At 37.7% G+C, this 23,859-nt stretch overlaps 1 protein-coding gene across 1 annotated transcript; it reads right to left on the bottom strand.

The window, feature by feature from the left end:
• Positions 1–234: 234 nt before the first annotated feature.
• Positions 235–13,730, bottom strand: ZBTB24 (zinc finger and BTB domain containing 24). The gene is given in 6 exon segments (XM_044674341.1): positions 235–2,622; positions 3,190–3,271; positions 9,788–9,871; positions 10,615–10,698; positions 10,998–11,165; positions 12,773–13,730. Coding segments are annotated over 6 exon segments (2,073 nt in total). The 3' UTR covers positions 235–1,925.
• Positions 13,731–23,859: the final 10,129 nt, after the last annotated feature.

Raw genomic sequence — 23,859 nt, forward strand, 5'->3', positions numbered from 1 at the left:
TAGGTCACTTGAACCCTTTGGGTCTCAGTTTCTTTAACTGTCAAATAAAAGGACTGGACTAGAAGGCTCTTATGCTACCTATATTTTCATAACATTAGTGAAACTAGACATAAATTACCATCACTTTCTCATCCCCCCCACCCCCCAAGAAGTAACTATGCTAGATGAAGTTATAAACAAAATTCTAATTTTACTACTTATTAAACTTCTAGAGAAAATGAAGGCTTGAATATGTTTATGAGTTAATAGGTATTTCACATTTATTTACAAGGTTAAGCTATATAGGGCAGAACACAAATACTACTTTGGCTACAACTCTGTTTATAAAACTTTAGCTTCTACCTTTGGCCTAGTTATAATTCATATAATGTTGCTCTTCTTGTTATATATAAAATAGATCACTTCTGAAATTGAATTACATATAATAAAAATACAGCACATGAAACATGTCAAAAGGAGCTGTGATCCCTCAACAAACCTGAAGAATACTATTATTTGACTAGGTTAGAAATCAAGAAAACCTAAAAATTAGCAACTAATGCGAAAGTCATCTTCAATGAACTATTTCCAAAATTTTAGTGTCTGTCTGGTTCTTCTATTCTACCCCACAATTAAATTGTAAAGAATCAAATTATGTCCTTGGAATTTCTCAACAACCCTTAATTAATTATCTGCAAAAAAAGATTACCTAAACTACACTGCACTAAAAATTATCCTTCACACAATTTAATATTTTTATGATAACTAAATCAATCATAAAATGAATTAAAGTCCAAAGTGATTACTAATTTTGAAAAGCTTAATAGGGGTCCAAAGGAAAGAAATTTGCCCTTTAAATCATTAAAAGCCATAAAAATATTAAGTCTGACTTATGTGTGACTCTACTTAATTTTGTTCCCTAAAAAAGAAAAATTGTGCATTCGTCTAGACTGGACTGGGGGTCAATTTTTAGAGAATTAGAACATAACAACACACACTGGATCTAATATCACCTTTCTAATCATTTAGAAGACCTTAGTGTCAAGAATATCAAATATTATTGTAGAGTAATGAAGATGAAAACATTAGACTGAAATCTGTACTCACCCCATGGCCTTCTCTCAAATATTATTTATAAGAAATACATGCTGCCTGTTAGGTAACCTTGGCTTTTACATTTGCTTTTCGCACTAAACAGAGTTCAGAATACGTTCCCTCTGTATACTTACACATAATGTTCTTTTGGTTTTCTGATTGTTTGGATTCTGAATATAGGGTTTACCATATATTCTTACCTCTCAAGTATAATGTAGTAGGCTTACAGATTCATGAAATAATTCAAGAACAAGGCTGTTTCTAACTCTTTGGTGTCTGAGGGTCAAAAACATATCAGGAAGGCTTGACATACAGGGTATTTTTTTTTAACTTTTGAGTGTCAATTTTGTATTTATCAGTAACAAGGAAGCAAAACCAATGACTATGTCAAAGTTAACTTAACACATGACTGACTTTTGTAGTTCTTCAAATACCCAAAATACACTTAGCAGAATTGTCATCCTGAAGATTAGAGATATAACACAAGGGTGTGAATTTCAACTCCTTCATAAAGGGATTTTACCTTCACAATTACCTTCATTATGGTAGAGCACCTGAGTGAAAATCTAAGCCCTAAGACAGAGAGAACAAAAGTGAAACTTTTTTTTTTATCAATATGATTGAACAGGTCAGACTGTTCAAGTCACATGATAGTTCAAATCAGACAAGTTCAAGCTACTAAATAGCTTTGAATGTAAAGCATTTATAAATATTATAAGTTTCCTAGTATCTGAAAGGGTGCAAACAACTCTGTATATTAGAACCAACCAATTGATATCAGAAAGTTCTACTTCAAATGTCATTTGATGGTCAGCGTAGGGACAAATGCCAGATAATGTAACTTTATAGAATTACACTGTTGCTGAACTGTTGATTAAGCTGTGAGGGCTCAGCTCCTGGGTCTGCTGCATGTGTTAAGCTGAGTCTGAAGAGGCCACTCTTGGAAGCTCCTCGGCTGGTTCTCAGTGAGCATGAAGATGTTCCAGGGTTTCCTTGGACAGGGTGATTATATGTACCTGCTCAGCCGGTGAAGTCTCTATCTGGCTGTCCATCATATTGAGACTCTGGATGTGCTCTGTCTGGTCAGGCTGAGTTGAAAGAATCAAACCCTGCAAGTGTTCTGGCTGCTGAGTGAGCACTGTGAGGTCCGCAGCTTGGTCGGCCGCCATGCTCTGGGTACCCTCTGCTGTGACAATACTGATTCCTTGACTATGACTGGGCATAAAATTGATATTATGGACTGAGTCTGTTACTAGGAGTTGGATTTCCTGCTCTCCTGATGTGGAAAGTTGATACTGCTGCAGTTGAAGGATATTCCTAACTTCCTCTGGGTTACTGCTGCTGGGTGCACTGGGAGCTTCTAGAAATGGTTTTTCTTTACTATGGATTTTTAAGTGAGCCTTTAGGTTGTCTAAGCGTGCAAACTGCAAATTACACTCAGGGCAGGAAAAAGGCTTTTTGCCAGTATGTAATATACAATGTCTCCTCTTCGCACTGGAATCAGAGAAGGATTTCCCACAAATGCCACAAGAATATGGCTTTTCTCCTCTGTAATAAAAAAAAGCACAAAATTTACATTAAAAAAAGTTTTTATCATAACTAAGCTTGAATATATGGGGTAGCAAATATGCTGTAGCCCCAACAATATTTGATAGGCAGGAAGCATAGGTTCTAGTCTTGGCTCTGCCACTGTGTAACTTTGGATAAGTCTTAATTTCTCTCAGGTTTCTCATTTCTAAAAAATGAGGATGTTGGGGGGAGATTATCTTCTTATTGCTAAAATTTTAAGATTATAACCATAAGTCACAGAGAAAATCCATGCATTCATAAAAATTGCACAACTAATATTAATGTTAATTTAATAAAAAAGCATTTAGGCAATCATTAATTGTGTATATTAAAAAATGACAGTGATCTAGTCTAACTTGAATGGACAGAAATACTCTATGCACCCTTAATTTTTTTTACTATGAGCTTATGGTTTGAATTAATTGGCATATTTAGGATTTCATTGTTAAACAGAGTGAATATAAGATTAAAATACTTGATGAAAAATTCTACTAGAGTAATATTTTCAGAAGAAATTGTTTATATCTGATATCTGAAAAACCATACCGATGTATTCTGATGTGTGTCTGAAGAGAGCTTTTTGCTGTAAAAGACTTGCCACAGATTTCACAAGTAAATGGCTTTTCACCTTTAAGAAAAAAAGAGAAAAACTTGTGAAATATACTTATAGCCCAAGCAGTTAACTCTATTATTAAAAATAAAAAGATTTTGCAAAAGGCAATTTAACAGTTGAACCTTTAACAAGCATTCACTAAAATATTTATTAAAAGCTGTAGGTGCTGTGAAGAATACAACGAAATTAGAACATACACATGACACCTATTAGTTGAGTAGACTAGTAGGTATATGACAAAGCATGACAGTATGCAGTGTCCCAAAAGTCCTGGTGTAATTTAAATTTAATAGCTTAAAATTGTAATAGTATATCTGATTCCTATTTTTTCAGATCTCTCTCCTCACACTTAATTACAAGTAGGAAAAATATTTTTCTCCTCATCAGGGTGCTTTTGTTAATGGCCAGAATATATGAAGCCAGTAAAATCTAAGCAAATATAAGTGGCTTTTTTAAAAAAAAAACCTTTAACCTTTTGTCTTCGAATGGATACTATATCTCATCCAAGGCAGAAGAGAGGTAAGAGCTGGGCAACTGAGGTTAAGTGACTTGCCCAGGATTACATAGCTAGGAAGTGTCTGAGGCCATATTTGAACCCAGGTCGTCCTGTCTCCAGGCCTAACCACTGAGTAACCTAGCTGCTCTTTAAATAGTTATAATCTTAAATTCACAATCTCATGTCTAACACTTTAACAAATTCCGAAAATATTTACTCATTTATTTTATAAAAAGGGTAATTTGTTATTTTTTCTGTTTTGGGAGACAAGAAGTTAATAATTTGCTTCTTAGGAGCTGTGTCAATAGTATTTTCTGCCCTATCATGTTTTATTTTTTAAATAAATGTTCATTGGTATGCTTTGTTTTTATATCACCTGTATTCCCCAATGTATATCCTTCTCATTCTCCCTCTCAGAGAACCACTCCTTATAACAAAGAAAAAAGAGAAAAGAAAAAAAGGTAGCTCAGCAGAACTATCATGCTGAAAAAGTCTGACATATATAGCGTTTCTCACAGAGTTTCCCAACTGTACAAAGAAGGTAGGAGTTAAAGAGATAAAGTCCCTTCTTATTTCTCTTCTTTGGGGCCAAACTTGGTCATTAAAGTTTCATGGCCCTCAGTTTCAATTGTTTTGTTGCTGTGGTTCTTTCAATTTACATTGCTGTAAATAATGTTCAATAATTTTGTAAATAAGGTCCATAATTCTTTCTTGGTTCTGCTTACTTTGTTTTAAATCAATTCATATAAGTCTTCTCATGTTTCTCTAGATTTTGACCATATAATAACATTTTGTTACATTCACGTATCATAAATTGTTGAGCCATTACCAAACTGATGTGCATCTACTTTGTTTTCAGTCCTTTGCTATTACACAAGGTGCTGCTATAAATATTCTGGTGATTATGAGGCCTTTCTTTGATTCACTTATCTCCTTTAGAGTATATGCCTAGAAATGGGATCTCTGAGTTAAAGGATATGGACATTTTAGTCCTTCAAATCTGTATTAATTCCAAATTGCTTTCCAGAATGGTTGGAATGGTTTATAGCTCTACCAATGCTGTATCAGTGTTTCTGTCTTTCCACATCCCCTCCAATGTGGACTATTTCTATATTTTGCTATCTTTGGTACTCTGTTGAGTATAAACATCAGTTATTTTCATTTCTATTATTAATGATATGTAGATCAAAGGATAAGACTGGATAAGGGAGATTAAGAAATAATGGAACTCAATAATTCGATTTCCAATAAAAATGTGAAATCATAAGTTACTTGGGAAAGAATCTCTCTTAGATAAAAATTACAGGAAAATTAGAAAGCAATTTGGGAGAAATTAGGGAAGCCAAAATCTTATGCCATGTTTCACAATAAAATAAAAATGGATATGTAACCTGAATATTAAAGATTATACCATAAAAAATTTAGAATAAAAGCAGCTCATATCTATTATCATTATGAGGAGATGAATTCTTAACAAAAGAGGGGGTAGTGACAACTAACAAAGATAAAATAGTTTCAATTATATGAAATTGAAAAGCTTTTTGCAGATGCAAAATTAATAAATATAAGATAAAGAAGTAGTTATTTGGGGAAAATATTTGTTATCAAATTTATTGGATAAGGGTTTGGAATCTAAAATGGACAAGTAACAGAAATGCTTCTGACTAAACTCCATTTCCTAAAGGTTAAACGTGGTCAAGTGATACAAAGAATTCTTAAAAGAATTGTAAACTCTTAACAACTATATGAAAAATGCTCCAAATCTCTAGTAATTAGAGAAATGTAAATCAAATCAACCATGAGGTCTCACTTAGCAAACTGGTAACGAATGAGAAATGTAGAAAGAGAGACGGGGCAGCTAGGTAACTCAGTGGATTGAGAGCCAGGCCTAGAGACAGGAGGTCCTAAGTTCAAATCTGGACACAAGATACTTCCTAGTTATGTGACCCTGGGCAAGTTATTTAACCCTCATTGCTTAGCCCTTAATGCTCTTTTGCCTTGGAACTAATACACAGTATTGATTCTAAGACAGAAGATAAGGGTTTTAAAAAAAAAAAGTGAGACACTAATGCAATGTTGATAGATCTATGAATTAGTATAATCATTCTAGAAAGCAATTTCAAATTATTTAAAGAAATTGGGCTAAAATATTTATAGATACTACAGATCCCAGGGATAGGCATTATTTCAAGGCCACTAATAATTAAAAAAAGAAAGGCTTCATATACATTCCCAAATATTCATAGCAGCATGCTTTGTGCTAACAAAAAAACCTGGAAACAAAGAAGATGCCCATTTAAATATACTTTGGTATGTGAAGGTAATGGAATATTACCATCTTGTAAAAAATTATGAATGTGGAACAGCATAGACTTATATTAACTGATGTAAAGCAAAGCAAGCGGGGTCAAGGAAACACTCTATATAATGACTACAGCAATGTAAGTAAAAGAACAAAGGAAAAAAATTTTTTTTTAAAATCATTCAATTATCTATCAAGCACTTACAGTATGAAACACTGCCCTGGAAACTTGGGGGTAGAGTGAGGTAGAGAGGACAATAAATAGCAAGTACCGTCTCCACTCTCAGAGCCCACACTCTAGCAGGCATTGGTGCCAGTTTATACATTGCACTAAACAAAGATTTTCCCTGCCTTTGAGAATGTTGATCATAAGGAAACAGTTCTGATTTTTCCTTCATTTTTCGTAGAATAACAAAATTTAGGTGGTTGTGAATAAAATATTTGGGTACTTAATACTTAACATACATTAAGGGTGATTTCAGTTAGAATGAAGCACAAATCTAATCTTTCTTTTCAACAGAATTACTAACAGACTTTTTCTTCTCAATGGGTGGTGAGAGGCTGGAGTCCTCACCCAGATTCTAAGATAGAATTTTTTTTTTTCAGTTTCTTAAACAGGGAAAGCAGTCATGCCCTCCATGCTGAGCAATTTATATGGTTTGTAGGCCATGGTTGTAAGTATTTAAAATAAATTGTTTAGTTTTCTAGCGATACTCTCCTATTCTGTAGTTTTATCTAGTCATGTTAATCTGGATGGAAATATGTAGGAAGAAAATCTTCTATTTTAAAATAGAACTAGAAGAGGAAAAATGTTGAGAATATCAGAAAGCGAGCCAATTTTTTTTCTCTTCAGTGGCTGAGAGCTAATTACACTCACTTGAGTCATATAGTGAGGAATACCCTTCAGATGGTGCTTGTTTATTTGGAAGAGGAAAGAGAAAGGATAAATGGTAAAACTGAATTCTTCTACTTTCATGTAAAATAAAAAAATTTCCCTATACTATAATATACTGAATGCAGTTGTGTTTCAGAGAACAGGGCTAAGCAGTGACACTGCCTTGAATTCATCGATGTGTGAATTAATTATTATTTTTTAAACCCTTATCTTCTACCTTAGAAGTAGAAAGGCAGTTAGGACTAGGCAATTGGGATTAAGTGACTTTTCTAGTGTCACACAGCTAAGAAGTATACTTCCACATATTTGAACCCAAGGCCTTCTGACTCTAGGTCTGGCAGTCTATGCACTGTACTACCTCATTGCCCCTAAAGATTAACATGGTTTTGAAAGTGAATGCTGGCTCTGCTATTGAATGCTGGCTCTGCTATTTAATGTATAACATGAGAAAATAATGAACTTCTCTGGGCCAGTTTTCTCAACTATAAAATCAGGGGTTGGTCTAGATCAGTGGTTTCCAAAATTTTTTGGTCTACTGCCCCCTTTCCAGAAAAAATATTACTTAGCCCCCTGGAAATTAATTTCTAAAAAAATTTTAACAACAAGTAATAGGAAAGATAAATGCACCTGTGGCCATCACCGCCCCCGCTGGATCACTGCAGCACCTACCAGGGGGCGGTGGCGCCCTCTTTGGGAATCACTGGTCAAGATGGTGCTTAAGATCTCTGCCAGCTCTAGATCCTCTGATCCAAGACCCTCTATTCAAGTATATGAAGATGTATCGTGCAGAAGAAGGATCATACTTGTTCTGTTTGACTTTAGAAGGGAAAACTAAGGGCCATGAGTCAAAGCTGCAGAGACAGGGCAGGCTTTATATAAATAACTATTTATTGCATAGGTTGTATAGGGAATTCCTATTCAGGCCTTAGTTACAGCAGACAACTCCTAAGGTTCCTTCCAACTCAGATTCTGAGAGTTCTGGGTTAAATCTGGACTTTACATTGTAAGGAATGGGGAACTACTGGCAGGATTTTTTTTCCTTAGCAAGGGAGGGATATAATAAATGACTAAATTTTACAAAGTACTTAATTCACAGCTCTGGACTTACTCTCCCTTCCCATTTCACAGTTTAAGAAAATGAGGTTTAGAAGAGGACATGAGGTGCCTAGGGTGGCACAGCTTACAGAATCTTAGAATTAGAAGGGAGCTTTAAGATCATCTGGTCCAAACTCATCATTTTTAAGATAATGAAACTGAAGGAGATTAAGAGAGCTGACTCGCTCCAAGGCATACAAGTGTTTGAACTAGGATTATGATCTGGAAAAGACTAGTCCTTTCCCCCACTCGACATCATATTACAAAACAACAGAGTCTTAAGAATTAATATAATGTCAATATGTGGTATGGATCAGAGAGTAAGAAGCTGTAAGCAGAAACAAAGTCAGGAAGCTACTGGTAGTTCAAGTTTGAGATGAGCTAGGCCTGCACTAGGGTCATGGCCGCAGGAATAGAGAAAAGATGGAGGAATGAGACATTTTGAAAGGTTCAAGCAGGATCAAACTTAAGGTTCCAAAACTGTTTGCTAGTTTTTAAAGGTCAGTCAATACCAATAATAAAAATGTTTCAGATTTAAGCTGACTACAAAAATTCACTATTAGAAATTATTAATATTCCAAAATGTGAAAATTTCCTACTAGAAATCGGATATCAACACATCATAGATATAGTTACCCTGCCCCAAAAGGTATGAAGCCCAACACTTTTATTTTGCTTACCTTAACATAAAAGGTTTTGAGCTTCCTTTATCACTCCTATCTCCTTTCGTTGCCCAAAGCTGACTTCCCTGGAGGTGGTAGTGCTCAACTATTGAGTAACAAGAAGTGTTGTTTCTAGGGGGAAAAATTATTTGAGCGATTCTTACTGCCTATGCTACCTTTGATAAGTCAGCCAAACTTTCCCTCTTCTTTCCCAAATATCTTAGTAACCATGTCAAATGTGGAAAGTGTCTTAAATGGGGAGCTGGCTTGGCTATGATTTGTAATATCGTGTGGCCTTTGGGCTTCCATTAAAGCCTTATTTAAATCTTCACCCCCCATGCTGAAGTGACTGACATGGGCCTTGGAAAGGCTGTACAGCAGAGAACAAGTTCTGGCAGGTCTTATAGGGCTGAAAAGACTCTGAACATAAGCCTCTGAACAAGGACTTTGAACATACCTATCTGCTGCCAAGAACCAGCCTAACTAGATTTGAAGATGCTCAGCTACCACAAGGTTGGCCATATGAGGTAATGAATTTTTTTTTTAAATCATGAAGACCATCTACTAAGAGTCACTTTTCTGGAAGGATGGAATTACTATCTGTCAGTAGTTGGAGAACCCAAACAGATAAAACCACAAATCCATAAAGGAGACAGTTTAATCTCTCTCTCTCTCCATACACACACACACACACACACACACACACACACACACACACACACACACACACACTCACTCTTCAATAAAAATGATGATCTATTCTTAGGGAATTACTAACTTTACAGTTAACCTTATATTAAAAAAACACCTACCCACCCACCCTTTTCTATAGACAGATGCTGCCAGATTTCTGATAATTTGTCAAGGCTGGATGTTTGAACCAAGCTAGGTGATACAGGTATTACACCTATTTTAGGGATGAGGAAACTAGGATTCAGCAAGATTAAGTGATTTACCCCTGGTCACCCTACATCAAAGGAAGGATTTGAACTTAAGTCTTCTTGACTTCAAGATCGGTGTCCTATCCACTAAACAAAGCTGATTGTCTATTCCAGCAAAACATATCAGATGTCATTATTACCTGTGTGTGTTCTTAGGTGTTTCTTTAACTGAGATACATCCATGAATTTTCGATGACAGTGGTTACATTCCGGTAATGAATGGCCTTGTCGCAATAATAAAAAAAGTGTCAGTGCATGTATGTTTCCCCTGTATTTCTTCAGTGATCTGTGTTAAAGCACTTCCCTGCAAAATAACCACTTTAATATAATACTTTAACAAAACAATGATTTTCATTGATTACTTCTGCATTAATTCCTATTCATTTACCTTCACTTTTTATTTCAAGTTAACTTATGCTGAGTCCATTAATGTTCCAAGTTAGCTTTCCTTTACTCTACCTAAAATCAATTTCTTACATCTTTTGTCTTTGAAATCTGGGAGGGGCCAAAGCCAATGATTTCACCCCTCTCAACCATGTCTTGCTTTCTCTGCTGTTGGCAGATGAATGTGAGTGGGAAATAAGAAAAAAATAGATCAAAGACAGAAACAATAGGGGTTAAGAACTACAGGGGATTCCTTTGGAAGTTACTATTTGTCCACCTCTGTTCTGTGATGATCCAGGTAATATTTTATAAAATATACTAATAAAAGAGACAAATTATATCAAGTCCAATAAGACCTAAGTAGTGAATAAGTTTACAGCACTTCTAAAAGCTGGAAGAGCTAAATATGTAGAGTTATAGCATTCTATAGTATAGAATCCTAATATCATGGGAGCTAATTCAGATTTCTTTGTTAATTAAATATCAATTCTATTTTATTATCTACTTAGTTCTGTTTTAGATACTATAGCTATGTTATTTTTCCTCATTTCACCAATCCAGACTTCCCCCAAAATCCTTGTACCTGTATGAACTCGGTAATGACTCTTTAGCTGTCTTTTCTGGCTGAAATATTTTCCACACTGATCACAGGTAAATGACTTCTGTCCTGGGTGGGGGTGAGAGAGAAAGGGAGGGGAAAGGAGAAGATAGAAAAAGAAAATTAATTTTGTCTAAGCAATAAAATTCAGGAAGGAAAAGGAGAATATACAATCTCACTAGTGGGGAGAGGTCCATTTATTCCAACTAATAAGGAAAGTGATTCTCAATTTAAACACTGTGCTCAATGTCTTGCAGAATTTATGGAGGTTTAAAACTGAAAACTTGTGTGTGTGAAATATGAAAGACATGGTAAAGTTTGAGCCTGGAGAATCCAGGTAGTTTTAATCTTAAACCTTAGTAAGTTACCTGTGTGTAGGCTCATATGTTCCAGTAGAGAATGTTTTGTTGTTAAAGCCTTATTGCAAACAGTACAGGTATATGGCCGTTCCCCCGTATGCATCCTTGTGTGAACCTGCAATGAATGCTTCTGGGCAAAACCTTTTCCACACTCACTACATTTGAAAGGTCGTTCCCCTAGAACAAGTGCAAAAATAAGAGAACATAGAAATTTAACATAAACACATATTACAAACTCACCAGGTACCTTGTTAGGCACCCGGAAGACAAAAATTAAAAACAACAACAAAACCCCACAAACACCCACAGTCCAAGTTTCAAGTAGCTTACTTTAGTAGGCTAATGAAACATAAATACAACACCAACTATAAAAGATTGACAGGGTCAGGGGATGTCAAAGAGAGTTGTGAGAGACAGAAGGAAGGAGAGACAACTGGTAGGCTCTGGGAAGGAGGAAGACAGCATCTGTGAGGGGCTTTGTAGGACAAGAATAACAACAGTTAAAGAAGAGGTAGGGAGCATTTGGTTTCAAGCCATGGGAATGGGAAGTCATTGTATTATAGTGGTAAAACTGTTCAGTTTGGAGCTAAAGAATCATAATTCAAATTCCAGCTTGACAGCTTATTACGGTCTCTATGACCTCACGTTTATTATCTATGCCTTTCTGGAACTCAATTTCCTTAGCTATGAAACAAAGGGGTTAGAGGAGGTGGCTTAGAGGTACCTTTCAGCCCTAAACCTATTATGCTATGAAATGAAAGCAGGGGAGAAGGAACAGGGAAGATGAGTAAACAGAGAATGGTCCAGTAGGCTAGCACGTGTGAGTATGCAAAGGGACTACTATGAAAACTAGTCTATGTACAAACAGTTGTTGAGTGAAACGAATAAAACCAGAAACTAATTTTCATGATGATAGCAATGTAAAAGAACAATTGTGAAAGGTTTCAAAACTCCAATCAACACAGGGACCAATTAAAGCTGTTAGAAAGGAAGAGGGTTCATTAAGAGATGCAGTTATAAGTCCCTGGATCTCAAAGGCCCAATCCTACTTTGATCCTAAATGAAAACTGAAGCTACAGAAATTGATAAAATTGCTAAGGGAGGGAATATACAATATGCAGTCCTGGGAGAAGTACACACTGGAGAATAAAAAGATGAGTAATAAAAAGATGAAGAAGGGCTATTCCCATGATAGAATTAAAAAAACAAACAAACAACAAACAACTATCAAGGTGGGCTTGATACAACGATCAATAGGGCTAAGATGGTGCAGAAAGGTCAAAGAGGAAGGAGGCTAAGAAGTGTTTACTAGAGTCCACAATGAGGTCACTAGTAGTCTTTGTAAGAACACTTTCCACAGAATAGGAGGGGCTGAGGAATGGGGTAGGTGGTAATTTGGTAGAAACAGCAGTTGAGAACTATTTCTAGAAGCTTAGCACCGAAGAGGAAGAGATAGATGGTGGCAGCTTGAATAGTTGGCTGGGTCAAACAACAGAATTCAACAAAAAATTTATTAAGTGCTTAGTACACATAAGGTATTATTCTCTCAAGACGAGTATATCTCACTGAAAATGAAAGAATAAATCTTTTAAGATACAAAGTCCTACACATGTATACACATGCCTATGCAAGGGAAGGTATCAGAAATACTAAAGAAATTGGAGAGGATGATCAATATAGCAAATTATATTAGGCAAAAATAAAGTTTCTAACATTCTCAATTAATCAGGAATTAAACAAACCAAAAAAAAAAAAAGTTTCCCCACCATACCAAGAAAGCATACCTGTATGACTCCTCTGATGAATCGCTAAAAAATGATTATACTTAAACACTTTGCCACATTCTTTACAGCGAGCCTCAGAACCAGAGCGCTTTCTTCTTCCAGATATTCTCTTTGCTGAATACTGATCATCTTCATCCCCAACAAGTTTATAATCTTTAAGTTTAACAGATCTCTGAATCCTGCGTTTGCTGTAGCGACTCTGACTGCCTTGTACATCCTGGGACTTAGGATCACAGTTCTCATCTTCTTCTGCTGGCATTTCGACAGCATTTGACCCACAGGCACGCTCAGATTCTTCTATTTCTCTTATTGGATTCTGTTCATTTGTTATACTATTGCTTCCCTCTACTGTTTTTGCCATAGAGTTTTGTTTATTTTGAACAGAATTATTCTCTCTAAGCTGGATATCTTCAAGTGAAGCCATTTCCGGTTTTGCCACTTGCATATTTTTGACTTTCCTTGGTCTACCTCGTTTTCGCTTTGGAGGATCATCATTTTTCTTATTAGAAATAACAACTACTGGGGCTCCACCAGTGGCCAATGTGGTTGGATTTGTTGAGCTATGATTGCTTTGATAGTCAGTGTAAGCATTTACTAAGTCATACACTTTTAAAAATTGAGCAGTAGCCAATATTTGTTCTGTACTTTTTTCACTGGCATGAAGATATCCTGTATAGATGAATTCCAGCAATATACCAAAAGTGTCTGCTAACATACCTTCCAGCATATAAATTGACTGTCCTATTTCTCCTTCTTCTGCAAACATCATTGAGAAATACTCACTACTGGCAGCAAGTAAAGCTTTGTGGGCTCGGAAATGTACGTTTTCTACTATTAGAGTGATATCACAGAGAAAACCTCTTTTCCTTTGTTCCTCGAAATTAGCCAGAATGGTATCACTATGAGCCTCTGAATATACAATGAGCTTCTCAGAAGACACTGGAGTTTCTTCTGCCATTTTTGTTCTAAGCCCAAAAGGCGTAAACCTATAGAAGAAAAAAAGATACTTTAAAAATAAAACATAGGCTTTGGTAAATTTACTAGTGGGAAAAAAGTGAAATGGTCATATTTTCTAAGACAGCATGAAGCAAGACTATATAAAGATGCAAATACATGATTCTGTCATTGCTGAAGAATTCTCAGTGTAAAAATTCCTCCATTAGTACAGATTACAACTGGGTTTACATGGCCTAAATTTAATCTTGGAGACAGCTCAAAAATCATCTCTGGTTCATTTGGTGACAACCATAGAACCTTAGAATAGAGCTCATATCCAGGTCTCTATTGATGTAAATATGACTCCAGCTCCTATGCAACAGTTCAATGTAACAAAGTATGTAGAAAACAGGACAGACTTGATTTTTCCCCACACAGAAATGCAAAAACTCAAAGGAGTTCCTAAATAATAGATATAATTTTCTTTCAAAACCAGGTAGGTAATAGTAGATAAGACCTAGGAAATTGCCTGAAGCAGAAAGAGAAGTGAATAGCTCAGCATTATATGTGTAGTAAAAGTTAGGAGCCGTATCAGACCCCAATTGATCCAGGCTCTTAACTCAATACTTTCTTTGGTCTTAAGAATCAATACTGTGTGTGTATTTGCCTGGATCCAAGGCAGAAGAGTAGGCGATGTGGGTTAATTGACTTGCCCAGGGTCAAACAACTACTAGATCTGAACCTAGGATCTCCCATCTTTAGGCCTGGCTCTCAATTCTACTTGCATAAACCTAGCTGTCTCCAGACCTCAATTCTCTTTAACTCATCCGAATCAGTATAGCACAATGGATAGAACACTGGATTTGAAATCAAGACACTTGAGTTAAAATGTTTCTCAAGATTCTTAACCAGCAGCATTGTTACTGACAAATCATGAACTTCTTAGTTTCTTCATATGTAAAATGGGGATAACACTTAATAAAGTACCTACCTCATAAGGCTGTGAGGAAAGTGCTTTGTCAACTTAGGAGATGCAAGACTAAATATTTAAAAAAGCATTACTATTTCATTTTTAAAAGTCTTTGTTAAAAAAAAGGTCTATTTGTAAAGAACACCAAAAGTGAGAGGGTAGTGTTCTGTTCTAGTCCTGACTCTGCTATTAACTTTGCTGGGTAACTCTGGGTAAATCATTTAATCCTTGTGTTTCAGTTTCCTTAGAAGTAAAATTACAGAGGTGAAATAAGATGCCTCCAAGATCTTTTCTAGTTCTACCAATCATTGGATTAAGGGTTATATACTACGGTTCTTAATTTCCTAATTATAAGCATGCCAATCATTCCATTTGTAGAATAATTATCTGGTAGATATGGATAGGAGCTTAAAAGGTACTTTTTCAACAGCATACATTTCAACTTCGAAACAAAAGAAAAAAAAAATCCAAGATTTTTGGGTTTGTTTTAACTCCACCTAGGATATCATCAGAATAGGGACCTCCTGAAAAGATATTCTCTCTACTAATGCAGATACATACCTGCTCTTTGTGGAGTATAGTAAAATATTAAGAGCAGATGACTCTAAAGAACATCTAGTCCAAAGGTTCTTAACCTCTTTTTGTATCATGATTTCCTTTGGCAGTCTAATAGCACCTCAAAATATTTGCTAAATACATAAAATACATTGGATTACAAAGAAAGCTAATCATGGTGAAATACAGTTCTCAAAATATTTTTCAAAGTTTGGGGAACTCCCTTCCCCCGTTAGGAAAATAGTGCAATCCTATAATTTTATGGTTAAAAGTGACAAGGTGGAGTGGGAGGTCTTGGGTTCAAATGCTGTTTAGTGCCTGTATGATCTCACTTAAGCTCTCTCGGACTCAGTTGCTTCAAGTGTAAAACCAAAGGTCCTTCTTCCGTCCCTTTCGATTCTGGCTTTATGACCCCATGAAGGTATCTGAGGCCATGAGTCCCCTATGAATGGCAGTGATTGGTAATTTATAAAAATAATTAGGGATTTCCATTAATTAATTAGAAGATTCAGCAGAATGGGAGGGGGGAAGGGAGGAAGAAGGATCAGGCTGACGTCACCCGCGCTGGGCCCCGTTCACTGACAGCTTCGAAGCCCGAGGAGCAGGTGTAGATCTGCGGGAGGGACTCGGGGACCCGAAGGGGACGGAGGAAAAGGAGGTGGCTGGATTGAGCAGGTTACCTTGGCTGGGAAAGAGGGGCTCCTGCTGATCACCCGGACGAGGCCCGAGGCCGGGCCGGGGTGGGAGCCGTTGCCTCCCCGAAAAGGAGGAGGAGGAGGAGGGGAAAGCTCGTCCAGTCGGGGCCCGCCCCTCTCCGCCCCGCCCCGCGGCGGGGACCCTGGCCAAAGGGCAGCCAGGGCAGGCCCCGACCCCGGGGCACCCCTAGCGTAAAGCCCTGCACCTCCCCAGCAGCAACAGCCGGCTCAGCCGGCCCCAGAATCAGCGTTCCGGCTTCCTAACCCCGGAAGTAGCGATGCCCCGCTCCTACGAGTGAGCGTGCGTACGTCATGACGCATACAGCGCAATCACGTGACTAGCCTCCGCCCCTGCCCGCGCCTGCCCTGGTTCTGGTTTTAGTGACTGTATTTGGATTTGGGATGACTGAATCTGGAGTCGGAATCTCCCAGCTCTCTGGGCGCATTTGACCCTTCCTAAAGAGGATACCTCCTCTAGCTAGCTGCAATCTGAGACTCACGGACTTGGGGAGTGACCAGAGTCCTTACAGAGCATCAGGAACTTGGGAGTAGGGTGGCATTGGACTATGATTTCATTAATATGGCGCATCGAGGAAATTCCCTCTACCTGTGCAAGCAGATGGGCATCTTCTCTGTGATAGTCCTAAGCATGGAGAGTTTAAGTGACTCGGCCAAGATCGGGGTGGTGGGGAACGGGGAGGAGGGAAGGGATTTGAACCCAGGTTCAACACACGGTCAGTTCAATTCAATAAATAAGTATTAAGGGCCTAACGCATTAACTGAATCAACAGGGCACTCTGAAATAGAAATTCGAGACAGCATTTGTCAGGCAAGTCAAATTACTATTAAGTCCCTCTATTTCCTCTCAAACCCTGAAGGAGATAATCCAAGACCCTGTACCAAAGAGTCTGGAAATAGCCTTGCTTCCAGCCCAGTGGCCTCAGCTGCCATCTTGGGCAGGAGCAGTTGTAGAGAAGCAGAAAGGAAAGCTCTTGGTGCTGTCAAATGTTTCAGCATCAGAAACTGATGTGAAGAAGCATTAACAGCTATCCACCTCACTTGCAGCTGAAACTTTTGATATGTGTTGCCCCCCCCCCATGACAGTTTCTTGAAAGCTTGTAATATTTTTTGTATCCCAAATTCCTTAGCACATAGTAAATGCTATATACCCATTCCCTAGTTCTCCCTTCAGAGTGAAGCTCTGTATTTGGCAATTGCTGCTCAGAGATTATCTAACAAAGGAGAAACTCAGGTATTTTGTTCAGTAATGTCCAACTTTTTCTAAGATATTGGAGTAATTTGCCATTTCTTTCTCCAGTGTGTCACAGTTTAACAGATGAAGAACTGAGGCAAATAAGGGTTAAGTGACTTGTCTAGGGTCACACAGCTAGCCAATAAGTGTCTGAGGCCATATATTTGAACTCTGATTCCAGGCCAGATACTCTTATCCACTGTCACCTGGCTTTGGTTTTGGGAAAGTAATTGATTTATTCAAGCAACATAGTAAATCAGGGAGCTGATGAGATTCTTTTTTATTTGTTCATTCTTCCAGTCTATTTCCTCACTTTGGATCTTATGACTGGGCTCTGAGCACTTGTGTGAGAATCTCTAGGTTGTTACTGTTAATGATTTCTCAGGGTATCAACTATTGAATTTTTTCAGGATCTCAGGGACAGCTAATTCTTGGGGACCTGTAAGCTTTCAGAGTTCCTAAAGTAGTTTGATGCAAGGTAAAGCCTGATGTCTGCTCTCCTTGTCTAAGATTTATGAACTGTGTTTTGGATATGAGCCTTAGGGTTTGCACTGTTTGGAATTATTAGACTGCTACTGGATCTAGCCACTATATGTGGAAAGCCCATTTGGTTCAGAGCAACAGAATTGTAGGGCCTTCCTTTAGGTCTGGCATTCCTGATCTTGTTATTCTGCTTTAATTTAAGCCTCTCTGTGCTTATTTGGGACCCTTTTTCATACTAGTGAACAGTTTTTTTTTTTTTTTCTGTCCTAGAATGCTTCCCAAGGCATATTCTAGGACAGATGCAATTCCTACTGTTTACATATCTCTTTGTATCTTTTGTTGACCTGGGCTAGAAAAATGAATGAGATTTTTTTCTTTGATGTCTTGATTAGGTCTCAATCTTGTATGTTTTCTAGATTTGTTTAGATGTGTTCTGATAAGGAATTCAGCTATACTTCCTGTTACACTGCCATCTTGGCTCCACCCACATCATGCTTCTATTAATGTAGCTCAATTGAGAATGACAGTTTGTAGAATGGATAACCTGGCTGCAATTCCTTTCTCTGACACATTCTCACTTTATGACCCTGAGTAAGTCACTTAATCTTTCAATCAAGGACCTGCCGGCAGATGTTGAATAACTGGCTCTATAGGGGGGAAATATGCATAACACAACTTTTACAAGTTTACATATATTAATGGCATTTTCTTGGTCACTTACTTAAATCTAGACAATCAACAAAATAATAAGTCAAGCCCTGATTTGCTGAAGATGTAAATGTTCACACTGAAAATGTATCAATTTATTCTTCAGAGTGATTTGAACTGGCTCTAACAAACCCCTGTCAGTGTTCTGGGGAATTTTATAAGACTGTGAATTACAGAAACACTGCTGAATCATATTGACATCCCAGACCATTAAAACTCTTGGCTCCTTTTCCTATCTTTCCATATTTCTTCCATCTTATACCTGGCAATGGAATTTTTTGAAACCAAGTTTAAGGCTTTACATTTATCCTTATTACATTTCTTCTTGTAAGATTCAACTTACCATATTAGCTTCCTGAGATTTATATGGAACCTAATTCTGTCTTCCACCCATTAAGCTATGTTTCCCAGCTTCATGTCATCTGCTAACTTGATGAACATTTCGACTATTCCTTCATCCAAGTTGCTGATAAAAATATAAAGAGATTGATTAATGTTTGATTTGAATTGAACAAGGCTAAGACAGAGTCTTGGGATACTCCTTCCAGCAGAAAGAATAAAAGAAGAGTTGGGAGTTTCATCGCTGTAGAATGGGAATGCAATAATATTTTTAAAATTCTGTGAATGACAGAAGACATTTCTTTTTCAGACTCTAGGGAAAAAAGGGAATTGGGCTTGGTGTCAGTGGCCCTCCTCAGAGATAAGGATCTGATGGCAAGAAGTCTAATATCTGAGTCTCTTGGTCTTAGGACTTGGGGCTTGAGGCTCTGGCCTAGGATTCTTAAAGGGTCAGGTCCTTGAGAGATGTTTGAGGTCCTTGGCCTTAGCTGGGTCCAGGTTTTTGACTTGTCCCAGATCAATAGTTATAAAAAATTGCAGCATTGTTGTAGTGAATAGAGGTAGAATAACAGTAGACTGAAGGATAATCCTTATATATACTGCCTCAATTACTCTGATAATGGCTGACAAGAGCAGTACTGGCTCTTAGATACTCCTCAATACCTTTGGTGAGTTTTCATGAGGGTCTCTCATATAGAGTGTCTTCCTTAAAATAATACCTATTTTTAATTTTTCAAGGTGGAAAGGGAGGGAAGAACAACCCTGCTACATGAGATAGGTAGTCATGAGAGGGAGACAAATGGTAATAGAGATCATAAGGGGATATATTCCCTATCAAACACACATATTGCTCTTAGTTCCACAGGCAGACTAGTAGCTGATTTGGGACCCCTTCTCATTCTGGTACTTTCCTCTGTGTTGGACTGCTTCTCAAGGCATATTCTAGGAAAGATGCAGTCCTTAGTGTTCACAAACCTCTGTGCCTATCTCTTTGTGTTGAACTAGGTTGGAAAAATGACTCATAGGGATTTTTTTCTTTATCTTAATTAAGGCTCAATTTGGTATACTTTCTAGATCTGGATGAGGTCTGGTGGGAAATTCAGCTAACTTTCCTGCTACACTGCCATCTTGGTTCCACTCAGACCATGCTTCTTTTAAGGCCCCAAGCCACTTAGGGCTCAAACTTATATGGAGTTTTAGACAAAAATTTGGTGTGGCACTGAAAGGAAACTGCCCCACCATCTAAGGGCAATGGAGTAAACCAGAGGCATGTATTGTGAAAGCCATAACCCTTCAGAGTGCAGAATCAGATTAAAATGTAATTAGGAAATAAATAAAAACCCAATAAAATATAGATGTCAATTTGTGATTTTCTAAGTCAGCATGTGATTCACAAAGATCCTAATTAATGGTTTAGTGGTTCCATGTCTATTTGAGTTTGATACCACTGATCTAGACCATTGAAATAGGGTACTTTTACATAAATATATAATATTTTATAAGGTGTCCAATAAGGAATGAGGAATGAGGGACAGGGACCCAGGAAACAAATCCAAATGTGTCATAGAAAGGAACTGTCTGGTAAATAGAGCAATGCCCATTTTTCACATCAATTGGACTGTGGCATACATTCATCCTATAGGCAAGGGCTGCACCTGTCAAACTGTTTCCCTGGATCACAAATCTGTGCCATGTACTTCAGTGTTATTTAATTCTAGGCCTCTATTTTCAGGATGCGTGTAAGAGACAAATAATAGCTAAACTCTATGGGTCATACATTCAACTGCATGTCATAATCTGGACAATAGGCTCATAGATCTAGAATTGGAGACTACCTAGTCCATATTACAGATAAGGAAACTGAGGCAAAGAGTAATTTTATGATTTGCCTAAAGTCATGCAAATAGTACTAAGGTGGTATTTGAACTCAAGACCTTTGATCTATTTTTTTTTTTGCCCCTGTACCATATAGTATTAATATTCTTCATTTACTTAATTTTTCCCTGTGTAGATAGTTTGGCCAAAATTCTTTTAAATGATTATGAATCTTAATTCAGCTTAAATATTCCAGAGCTTGAGGCATTCAGCATAATGTTATCTAAAGTACTTCATCATCAATAGCGAATTCTCCTCCTTAGATTTTGGGCTAGATATCCTCCATGATAGTGATGAATGCCTTTGGCAAGCATACATTTACCAGTTGTATGCTTCATTTGATCATTCTAATCAGGACTTTTGAACAAAATTACTTCTGTTCTACATCTTTCTAGAAATCTTGAATGATGATTTTGATGTATACATGGGAAACTTCTTGTGGCAGAAAATCTTTTAAGGTAGCATTTGGTTCTCTTGAATCAGATACTTTTTTTTATGGTGAACAAACAATAAACTTTGTGGGATTTTGTTTCCTCCGCACCTTCTATTTTATGGCAATTGTGACAGGGAAGAAAGTACTTTGTAAATTTTACAGCAGGATACAAATATAAATTGTTATTATTATGAGAGTACAAAGGCTGTTAGTGGGTTTATTTGAAAGGAGCAAAGATTACAAGCTCAGGTAGATCAATTTATTGTTGGTCAGTTAAGAAATGGTGGCCCAAAAGGTAAAGGACCTAATAGCATGGTAAAGGATCTATTCATTTTGTAAGGGGGGAAAAAGGGTTTTTTTGGGTTCAATATATTAAAAGATGGTCGCCAGAGGATTGAACTATTATCAATCCTCAATTAAGAATAATCTCAAGTCAAAATTGACTTTTATGGAAGTTTATTTACAATTAAGAAGAGAGAGAGGAAATAAAGAAATAAGAATCTAATCCAGTAGGTAATTTAATATGATCCTCTAATTAATCCAGGTAGATCTAATTAACCCTCAGCTGAGAGTCAGAGGGCCAGAGGCCTGGAGGTGAATGAAGCAAAAATTCATTCACCAAGTCTATTAAAAGAAGTTTCTTAAGAGAAGTTCAGGAAGATTCAGTCTTTAAATTCACCACGTGGAATTCAAAAGAAGATATTTAAAGTAGTCTCATCAAGGCATTCCAGCCAACACTCCTCCACAGACCAGAAGAGCTCCTTCATCAGCCGCACTCTTCACCAGAAGCTTCCAGCTGAGGACCTTCTCCTTTTAAAGGGGTCACTTATACATCACTTCCTGTACCTCCCTCCTAATTTGCATGTCCATTCACAACAGATGCTCCTTATAGAATGCCTAGGGGGCAGTCAGTCAATTCTGATTCATCACTCACTCTAGCACACATGGGTTAGGACCTCCCAGAATTTGGAGGTGCTCTCAACCTTTGGTGATTAAATCTAAAGATGGGCAGTGTAGACTTAATCTAATCACAATTTCCAATGCTTCAAATGTGGAAGTCACAGATTAATTTTCCTAAAAGTATACCAGTCAAGATGAGGAGAGAATTTGGGACAATAAGATGAGGAAGCAGCAGGATCAGGGAGGATTTTTAGGAGAGGAAAATCTTTAAAATCTTAGCTGGCAAAGGGGAAGAAGCCAGGAAAGAGGAAAAGAAAAATGATGCCATAAGAAGGGATGGAGATTGATGTCCTAAGTCCCTTTCTTTAAGATGTAGCTTGGGGGAGGGTAGGTAGGTGACTCAGTGGATGGAGAACCAAGCTGGAGATGGAAAGTCCTGGAGTTCAAATCCAGCCTCAGATACTTCCTAGCTGTGTGACCCTTGATAAGTCACTTAACCCTCATTGCGTTGTCCTTACTACTTCTTCTACCTTGGAATCAATTCATAATATTAATTCTAAGATGAAGGTAAGGGTTAAAAAAAGATGTAGCTCGGCACTATCTTCAGGATTCTGCCAATAGAGGTACAAGAGAAAAACGCTGGAGTAATTAATGTACATATGATCAACAGGGGATGGCCAGGTAATATGCATGTGGGTATATGATCAGCATGTGGTATATATGAGTCACACAGTGTCCCTATGATATAAACATCCTCAGGCAAATTGATGGATTTCTAAATGTAGACCTCATTCTCTCCAGAAGAGAATCTGTTTCTGTATCCAGCCATTTCTGTAAGGCAGAGAAACTAGGGTAGCTGGAGTGCTAGATCCTTACCCCTTTTCCAATTTCCTTAAGATTTAGAAAAGGTAGTGATAGAGGGTGAGGTACACATAGGCAGCATCTGTGGCTGTCCCCTGAGGTCCAAGCCTCAAATCCCCGGACTGCCAGCCTGGATATCAGGATAAGACCAATGCCAATTATAAAAGAGGAGCTATTGGTGACTGGTGATTGATGCCTGCCCAGTGTGAATGACGAGGAGAAAGGCATGTGCTCTTTCAGGTTGATCAGGGATCCAAATTGATGTTGCAGGAATCTATGTGTGCAAAATTAACTGTGAAGGTTGTTAGTTTTCCCAAGTGGTCACGATTTGTGTGGGAAGAGGTAATGAGGATTGTTGAGTGCCCAGTTTGTGCCTGAATGGTTGAAGTGGTAAAGTCCTGGAATCCCTGTGGATGGGCAAGACTCCATGTGTGGTTGAGGAGGCATATGGCAGTAGGTTCCTATGTGATGCAAGGGGCTTCAGATGGTTGTGCCTGGGATCAATTCCCATTTAGAAGTGTGGGAGGTGATAGAAATGGATGCTTTGTAGTGAATCAATGAATGGACTAGTTCTCAGCTTTTGTACTGGGATCTTGGGTCATGGCAGCAGATTGGCAAGACTCCTCTATGTAGCTAGAAAAATCTTAAGTGGGGTGAATTACCCCATAGAACCCCAAGAGAGGGACAGTTAAGAGCAATTAAGAATGTGGGTATATAAGGAGCACCCCAAGCTGAGTGACTTTCACTCTTTCCTTGGACAGGGTGCTGGCTGGATGAGGGAAGTGGGATAATTATTATCACTACTGCTTTCTGAGGCCTAGCATAACTCTGACCAGCAGAGCTTGGTGGAATTCAGCTTTTTTTGATTATAAGACTGTCACACTGATCCTGATTTTATTACTGCTAAAATCAACTAGCAGCAATTTCATCCTGAACTTCAATATCTTCAGATCTCCAATCAGGATCATCTTTAAACCATCTTGTTTTAGTATTTAGTTTATATAGGGAATTAGATTAGCTTGTGAGGAAGTAAGGGAAACAAGATCCTGGTGTGGGGCTTCTGCCCCATTAGGAGAGAAG

The sequence above is a fragment of the Gracilinanus agilis genome, chromosome 4 (genome assembly GCF_016433145.1).
Source record: "Gracilinanus agilis isolate LMUSP501 chromosome 4, AgileGrace, whole genome shotgun sequence".
NCBI classification, from domain to species: Eukaryota; Metazoa; Chordata; class Mammalia; order Didelphimorphia; family Didelphidae; genus Gracilinanus; species Gracilinanus agilis.